General features: G+C 36.1%; 3 protein-coding genes across 4 annotated transcripts in view; 2 read left to right on the plus strand and 1 right to left on the minus strand.

The window, feature by feature from the left end:
* LOC141435103 (ADAMTS-like protein 4) overlaps positions 1-9350 on the plus strand; it is a 441311-nt gene that overhangs the window by 177693 nt on the left and 254268 nt on the right. The window lies entirely within an intron of this gene.
* LOC141435104 (ADAMTS-like protein 4) overlaps positions 1-9350 on the minus strand; it is a 135209-nt gene that overhangs the window by 84392 nt on the left and 41467 nt on the right. The window lies entirely within an intron of this gene.
* On the plus strand, positions 5272-8699 carry LOC141435114 (uncharacterized). Its single transcript, XM_074097686.1, has 3 exons — positions 5272-5342; positions 6215-6407; positions 7640-8699. Exons 2-3 carry the CDS (start codon positions 6224-6226, stop codon positions 7918-7920), a joined length of 465 nt encoding a protein of 154 aa, XP_073953787.1. The 5' UTR covers positions 5272-5342; positions 6215-6223; the 3' UTR covers positions 7921-8699.

Raw genomic sequence — 9350 nt, forward strand, 5'->3', positions numbered from 1 at the left:
TGTCGCGCGATTCGCCCTGTAATATTGAAAATGGTCAAAATGTGTCCATCGATAAATGTTATAGCTATTTTACAAATTCGAATCAGAATTCCAAGTTACTACTTGGTTATTTTTAGTAATTATAGCATTGTGTTCATAAATATAATTTATTTGTGTCAGTTTTACTGGCAATGAGTTTCGCTCTGTTAGTCATAGAGGAAATATTATGTAAATAGAACTTTTGTATGTATAGTGCATTTACTTACTGGCTGTTAAGTATTTATGTATTGTGTATTCTTAGGTAGAGTAAATTACATTGGCTTAAAAAAAAGCTCGCCGCAATTTGTAATACGGTGAAGAAGGGGTCACCACCCATTGTAACTGTACTTAGATTTAAGTAGCTGGCCACATAATGATTTAAATTTTGAGAAATGTATTCAGACAGTGAAAGTAACATATGTAACTATATGGTCTTGCAATAAGTGCCTAACTGCAGCTTACCAATTTAATCGAGGTTTATCCTGTAATTACTAATGTTGCGTAAAATAACAAATGTACAAAAATAAAAAAAAGCTTAAAAACTGAACGCATTTTCTTTTCTTTTGCAATCCCTTTCAGTCTTTTTAAGTTACTAAACTTAAAAACTAAAAAAAATAACATTTTTTTATAGGACGGATCGTTTCGTTATCAAAATGTAGGTCTGTCTGCCAAAACCATTTTTATCAAAAATTAAATATGATCTTTGCCTAATACTCTTGACAGAGCAATCGTAGTCAGTACCACGTCAAATGATTCTTCATCACTGGTTTTACCACAGACCCTTCTCTGCGCTACAAGTTGGTCTATGCAGTGTTTCCCACACACGTCGAGCCACATGTCCGAAGTATAGGATACGAGTATCAAAATTGCGAGACTGCAAATCCTTGGAGCTGTAAAAAAAATAACAAGCTCAAAATACTCCACGGGAATAAAAACCGAAACGAGTCCGACTCGCACTTGACTGGTTGTTATATATACAAAAGAAGAGCAGAGCAACTAACTTGGCAAATGTGGCCTACTCATAAACAGTAATAATTTTTCCTTATTAATATGTTAATAGAACGTTCCAAATTGTTGACACATCCTTTGTTAAATTTTCGACTGGCGGTCATAAATTATCGCCCGATAATAGATATCACCGTAGATTAGATAGGAAATGAGTAAAACACTAAAAGCTTGTCAATGTTCATTGATTTTCGCTAGTGTCATCTGTTCACAAATTTTGGCGTTAGAAAACCACTTTAGGTTTTACTGTCATTTAGTAGGTACAAATGGAAAATCGTCCACACGACTTGACTATTTTTCCCGTCCGAAGCAAATTTCAATACGAATTGTACTTTTTCTGATTCTACGTAAATAGATAAGACTCCAATTTTGACGATATTCAAGATGACCAGTTTTCCTTGTTGTTGTATTGCAAATAAGCATTTTTCCGCTTGGACGTATAATTTCGAGCTGGCGAGGTTGTCGCACACGTAACCGCTAGGCACCGGATCGGCGCCTCCTCAACTCGAGCCGTCCAGTATTCTTTGTAAGAAATTCCATACTGTAACGCACAAATGTCGGCATCGGAACAGCATCGCCTCGCCTCGGCACAAGCTAGTAAGTAATCCGCAAGCGGCGCGCGGGCAACTCGCAGTCATCAAGCTTACGTCGGGCCGCCGCCGCGCTAGCGTCTCCCCGCCGGAACGGGGACGGTGCGCAGACCGCCATCGTTCCCCCAGCCACCCCGCCGACGCCCAAACTCTTGTCTCTCTCGCAATTTCGATTCGATCGCTATGCCACCTCGCTAAGCGCTCAGCCGTAAGCGCGATGTCACCTAGCCGCAGCCGCGCGGACACCTCGGAGGTGCTGAGCCGTTTCCGTTATGTGCTTGCGTATGGTTGACGCCTGGTTGAAGGAGAGCAAATGAGGTGAGGTGGCGCCGACCTGGTGCCGAGCGGTTACGTGTGCGACAATCTTAACTCAATGACTACATACTGTTTCTCAAAACGTAGTAGGTATTTTCACTATTTCTTTGAAATGTTCCAACAAGCAAAAAATTTGATTATGAACCACTACACGTACCTAGTAGGTAGCAAATTCTTGCAGAAATTGTAACAATAATTTTCCTTAAACATAACGATTCATTTTCTTGAAACTGTTCCGCAGTGGATTGCGATTCCAAGACTCAATGTATAAGGAAAATTTATTTAAGAATATAAACTTATAGAAAATACAATCATATACCTAAGATACTACTAAATACTAAAGACTCAATTGCACTCGTAATGTATGAGTATGTAACTCGTAAGTATTGATTAATATGTGTCTACTGTAAACAAACATCCCTCAATCCTTTCATAAAATCTATAGTGCGTAACGATCAGCAGAGTTATCAACAGACGTGTCAACAACCATGAAGAGCCACTCAAATACTAAGTTTGTTGAACGAAACTACGTGTTAAGAATTAAACCTCTCCAAATGAATTATTTCAAACAATGGAAAAGCAGAACTAATCGGACCAAGAAAGTCGGAGATAGACGTTGCGTCAACCTGCAATATGCCAGAAAATATTTCAAAATATAATTCAGTAAATGAAATTTGGCTTTGTACGTTAAGGTTAACCTTTAATCTTTTGTCTCATATTTTGATCTCCTTGGTCGTGGTGATTTGCATTTGGTATTCAAGCAGATCAACGAATTTGAGTGTTTTAGAATTACACATAGTGCTCTGTGTATTGGGGGTAAGTGAAACGAAATAAATTTCGTAATTGCATTATACCTACTGTACCTTATTTACTTAGTTATTTTAATATCTCTTCATCCCAGCCTATATACGTCCCACTGCTGGGCAAGGCCTCCTCTCAGAATAAGAGGGCTTGGGCCATAGTTCCCACGCAAGCCCAGTGCGGATTGGGAACTTCGCACGCACCATTGAATCGCTTCGCAGGTTTGTGCAGGTTTTCTCACGATGTTTTCCTTCACCGCAAAGCTCGTGGTAAATTTCAAATGTAATTCCGCACATGAATTTCGAAAAACTCAGAGGTGCGAGCCGGGGTTCGAACCCACGACCCTCTGCTTGAGAGGCGATAGGTCAAACCCCTAGGCCACCACGGCTTCATCATCTCTTAATTGACTTATAAAAGCTCATTCGGTATTATACAGGATGGCTCATTTATATCGGTCAGTATGGGAAAGAAATGATTGATTATTTCTTGTGGGGTTACGTGAAAAATGAAGTATACAAAACAAGCTATGATACCGTTGAAGACCTTAAAGCAGCCATTGAGTCAATTTTAACGCCAATTCACCATGTCAAGATACAAAATGCAATAATAAGATCGTTACCTAACCGTGTTGAACAGTGTATTGAAAAAAACGGTGGCCACTTCGAACACCTACTAAAATAAATTAAAGTATGTGAAAACAATGCATTTTATTCATTTTAGACATAATGTTTCATGGACACATTTACTTCTTAAGACGTACACAATCGATATCTAAATAGAAGTAGTGTACATTTTTTTTTTTCAAAACAACCGGGTTCGATTCCCGAGCTGAGTACAGGTTTTTTTTAAATTCATGCATGCAGTTTTTCTTGTTATTAAAATCGATGTCATGGTTCCTAAGAAGAAATTTTCGTATGTCGTATAGTTTCAGACTTTCCCATACTGACCGATATAATTGGGCCACCCTGTATATATCCACTTCTACAAAGGCTATTTCCGCATATAAGTACTATATTATTGTAATTATCTGATCAACCAACCCGACTAGGTCAGAACGTATTTTATAAACAATCAACAAACCTTGATACATCTCTTTGTCTTGTTAACTGTTATTTTCATATTTTTTGTGTATAATAAAGAGTTATAACAATACAATCACGTTTAAGTATAATATCAAAATGTTCTTTTTTTTTAGTATCAACTCTTCATGTGCCAAGGAATTTTAGTTCTTACCAAATTTAATAGCTGGTCACTCTACTTAAAGCGACGTCACAAAAGAAACTTGCATTGGTTCTTGGAAATAATCGGGACCATACTAGTTCTCGTTGGTTCAGCTGTAATGATGAAAGACAAACGCGTCAATTTCAATACTACTCATGGAATTCTGGGTAAGAACTGTAGTATTTATTAAGAACTTATTATTTTTTATCGCAAATATATTATCTGTCTGATGTCACACCAATAGAAATGGAAGTTCCTTGATCAAACCATAAATATTTCTTCCGAACTCAATTGCCCAGATAGTATTCGGTAATGTTTGAAGTTAAGTTTTACTGCCGATGTCTATACTCGTAACTAATTTAACCCTCAATGATAAAATGGGATTTTCTATCGATGAAAATAACATCAAGAGATTATTATCGGAAATAAGCCAACCTGGGATTTCACGTGTGTAATTAATCAAAATATATCTCTAAAAATAGTTTTATTCTGTTACAGGGTTATTTGCACTAATTACAACATTGTTAAGCGTATTGAACGGAATATTGTCTTCATTAGTTTCAAAGTTGACCTGCCCTGTAAACTTATTCATTGGTCTCAAATGGATTCATGGAGCCACTGGGATCGCGACTCTGCTTCTATCTGCTAGCAGTCTCCATCAAGGTTTTGATAAACAGTCGTTCAAAAAATGGATTGATGATGGAAACTTCATAATCGCTCTGAAAATCTTCACCTGGTTATTCACCATATTTGTTGCAATAGAATTTTTTGTGACAGTGGGTCAAAGGATCAGCTATAATATTAACTTGCGAAACGCACAAAGGTCTTGATGCGATTTGTACTTAATAATTGCTTGAAATTAGTACATAGATAAGATACTTGTCATTAATTTTATTTTGAATCGATCCCAAAAAGAAACAGGTTTTTTTTATTATGTATTTTTTTTTATTACCTATTTCATTAATATATTCAATATAAAATAATGTACCTATATCATAATTTACGTAACATTTAACTTATGACAATCATTGTAGTGACATGGATTATGTGAATATTTATCAAAATATAACTAATACTAAGAAATGAACAAAACAAACATATTTATCTAATAATCAACAGATAATACATGACCCAAACTGACAATAGTAGAAGCAAAGGAACTTTGTGAAGCGCTATACATGTTAATGGTAAAAAAGTGATAACAATTTAGTAGATTGTGCATTAAATTAAAAAATAGAAAAACAAAATGCCGCACAATACAGGCGAGTCCAGTACTTTCATATTGCTCATGAATGTGATCAATACAATAACGCATTTGGTGCCATTACTTTTGCAAGTGCCTTCCCTGAACAAAATAATTTGTCACAACACATTTACTTGTGCGTGACTGGCGTAAGTACTATTTATACATACTACATAGGTTAATTACAGTTTTTTTTAACATGATACATATTTGCGGTATGTATAAGTAGATCAGAATTACTTCTAATAAACTCCCGTTATTTCGATGCATTTACTAGTCATCATCATGATCATCATCAGTCGGAAGACGTCCACTGCTGAACAAAGGCCTCCCCATTAGAACGCCACAATAAACAACAACTCGCCACTTGAATCCACCGATTTCCCGCAACTCTCACGAAGTCGTCAGTCCACCTGATGAGAGGCCTGCTAACGCATCGTCTTCCGGTTCATGGGCACCACTTAAGGACTTTTCTCCCCCAACGGTTAATGTTTTCTTCGAGCACGCTGCATGCGGCGACCGCAAAAGTGTAAATAACACGGTAGTCGGTCGCATTCGGCGAGCGACAGCTGCCACCGCCTTAAAATGGCTGTCGCAGTAGACGGACAGAATAATGTAACTAAAGACGACGTTCGTTCGCCGAAGTAGTTTGAAACAAATTCGGCGACCGCATTAGGTGAACGACGCAGCGTAATTGCCGCTTAACGTACTCGTACTTAATTGCTGCAGGTATACGCCAATGCAGTGGCGCCTTAGAGCACCCAAAAAATTCTTAGTTTTTGTAATACCTTCAGGAAGAGCTCGTAATTTATGTTTCATACTTTTATATGCTTAATTTGTAATCTAGAAGCTCAAGTAACATAAACTTTTTCTCAGCGAATCTATAGCTGCAATATCCTTTTGTAATTGTCACATGGCTTTCAAACTTGAATTAATTTAATACAAAACAATACTCATGTGACAAACATAAAATTATTATTAAAAACATCATTTAGCATTATTCCTATATTCCTTTTTTCAGTATATTATCATGATGGCTCAAGCGGTCCTTACCTTCAGCCCCCATAATGGATGGTCATTGTCATTGAGTTACCACGATAAGAAGGATTACCACTGGGTGATGCAGGTCATCGGAGCTATCCTGGCTATCACTGGCAGTAGCATTAGGATCAGTAACATAAATAATAATTTCCAGTATGCTCATGGAATATTTGGTAATTGATCAATGTTTAAAGTTTGTATCTTTTGCATTCTTCATCTTCGAAAATACAAACTGAGACATGGATGCACAGAAAAACCAGAAAAAGAGACCAGCGCTGGTAATCGAACCCAGGTCCTCAGCAATCCGTGCTGCGTGCCATAACCCCTACACCACCGCTGGACAGGAATCTAGACACGAATTTTCCTATGCAAACATATCTCAGGTTGCTTATTTCTACTACGCTACTTATGCAGCAGCACTAGCGACATCTATGTTCCGCTCTCATCGAGAGACGTCACACTCTTTCGGAACCAACCGCTCACCCAGACAAGAGATGTCGCTACTAAGCAATTAAATTATGATTGGTTTTTTGGAGTCTTTTTGTATTTTTTATTTCAACTCCAAATTTGTTACTTTTACGGGTATCCCGTGAAACCATATCGAAAATACAAACTGAGACATGGATGCACAGAAAAACCAGAAAAAGAGACCAGCGCTGGGAATCGAACCCAGGTCCTCAGCAATCCGTGCTGCGTACCATAACCCCTACACCACCGCTGGACAGGAATCTAGACACGAATTTTCCTATGCATACATATCTCAGGTTGCTTAAACTGCTGCTGCTGCATAAGTAGCGTAGTAGAAATAGCGTAGTAGCGTAATACAAAAGACTCCAAAAAACCAATCATAATTCTTCATTTGTTTAAATTAACGGAAAGTCATCCCTTTATCATTTTTAATTAATTTAACATTATGAACTTTTAAAATATACTTATTTATCTTTTAGATTAAAAGAACATTTAAGTATTCAGAGGATTGTTTGATTCCTACTTTTATTTCGTAACTAAACAAACGTCTATCATTGTTATTTTAATCATATAATCTAGGCTTCATATGTTTGTAATTGAACGTAATTTTATTTATCATAGTTACTGTGACATAAGTATTTGTAGAGTCCAGGGAAAAACTGGAAGAAATCATTTATTTAAAAAAATCTATACCGTAGGCGACAGGCTAGCAACCTGTCACTATTGTACCGTTTTTGTCAAACTTAAAACCTAAAATTGCTAAAAGTGGCTCCGAAGCGGTAACGTTTCGTGTGCTCTGCCTATCCCATTTGGGCATACAGGCGTGAAGTTTGTGTATCTTAACTGTCTTAAATTACTCTGATATTAACTGGTTAGTCTCTTATTGTTAATCAATTCGAGTCTGTGACCATATTAAGATGTAATGTTTTTGTTACAGGCCTTATCGCGATGATTCTAACCTGTATCAGCCTTGTAGGAGGAGTCATCAACTTGTACTCGGAAAGAACCGTCGTCACCAAACTCTTACACTCCGGCGCAGGAACTTTGACTCTCGTATCCGCCTTCATTGGTCTCTGCTTAGGTTTCGATAAAACTATCTTTAGGCTAGCTAGGGGTCAGACAACTAGCAATTTGCTTATCGCTTTAACAGTATTTGCTTTAATCGGAACACTATTAACTGCTACTATATCCAATAGTAAAAGGCTGTTGAGACGCTAAATAGTGTCGCAAATTGCAGTTCGTTAAAGTGAAGTACATAATAAATATGTAAGTTGATTAAGCGTGGGGGTATGTTTAAGGTGTGGGAAAATCGGGGATAGTGATCAATGTAAATAATTCACTATGAGAAGTACCAAAGGATAAAAGGGATTTTAGCATTTTTTCAAGTGTGAATGCAATTTTGTTCAAAATAGATAGTTGCATGCTTATTTTCTAAGATTTAAATTTTTAAGTATTTCATTAAAAGTATTTCCTTGTTCTAACATTATTATGAACCTTTATATTTAATAGAGAGGTTCATAATAATAATCAAATTTGCTTATTTCTGAACGCAGCCATTGGTTGTGTTTCTCTTGATTTACTGAAAAAAGTTGATACTGGAATTAAACTCTTTTGAAAAGACATGCCTCATGTGAGATCTTTTCGTCACTTAACATAAATTATACCAACTCTTTTTTGTGTTTAAATTTAAATTTGCCTGTAATTCAAACTTTAACTCGTGGTTATGAATATAACTTAATTGTAACTGAATGGAATAGGCAACGGCTTAATTTTTATTGTTTTATCTTTTGTCATCTTAAAAGTCGATTATGATTCTTATCTTGTCCAGTAAATTAGGTATGTTCTATCATATTATCAGCGGTAGTTACTGAAGTATTTGTTCATAATCAATCATTTTAACTTCTATTTTTTTATTAATATGATAGATACGATTATATAATTTTAGTTTTCTGTACACGTTAACTAGTAAAGTTCGCTTTTACGAGTATATCAAAAGATTCACTTGTCTTTTTTTTATTATTGTAATTAACTCTACAAACGAATGCTGGAACATTATTGGCTTTGGAAAATATTTTTAAAAGTGATTTATTGAAAATCAGTCCGAAAATACTTCTTTGCCTGATTACTACATAGATGATAGCTTTTGAAGACCATAGATTTTGAAACAGACTAAACTTTATTACAATTAACGTGCATAATTTAGAATTAAGTTAATCCAGTTTCATAGAATATCCAATAATGAGTATTTTTACTGAGCAAAAACTTAAAATACAAAGTTCGTTACGTTCCGGGTTCGTTTTATCGAAATACTACAAGGTATCCTATCAATTGTGCGAATTTATCTAAAAATATAAAGATAAGTGACCTACCTAACTTACGTGGTCGTACATAACGTACAAATTTCACGGACGTTGCATCGTCACTTCCATATGTGGCTCTGATATAAGTGCTCGTTTATTATAAAAGTGAAAGGTTTTTCGCGATTATTTAAATATATTTTCTGAAGACTAATTAAATATCTGAAATGCGGCAAAACATGGAGGAACCCACAGTTTTCATGTTGTTCATGAACGTAACCAATACAATAACGCATTTGGTTCTCGGTGCGGTTGCAATAAGTGCTATTATTTTTGCAATTATTTTCCCTG

This window comes from Choristoneura fumiferana, chromosome 14 (assembly GCF_025370935.1).
Source record: "Choristoneura fumiferana chromosome 14, NRCan_CFum_1, whole genome shotgun sequence".
In the NCBI taxonomy this organism is placed as follows: Eukaryota; Metazoa; Arthropoda; class Insecta; order Lepidoptera; family Tortricidae; genus Choristoneura; species Choristoneura fumiferana.

Coding starts and splice junctions, on each gene's coding strand:
- LOC141435114 (XM_074097686.1), top strand. CDS start 6,224: ATGATGGCTCAAGCGGTCCTTACCTTCAGCCCCCATAATGGATGGTCA. Junction 6,408..7,639: donor GTATGCTCATGGAATATTTG/GTAATTGATCAA, acceptor TTTTTGTTACAG/GCCTTATCGCGATGATTCTA.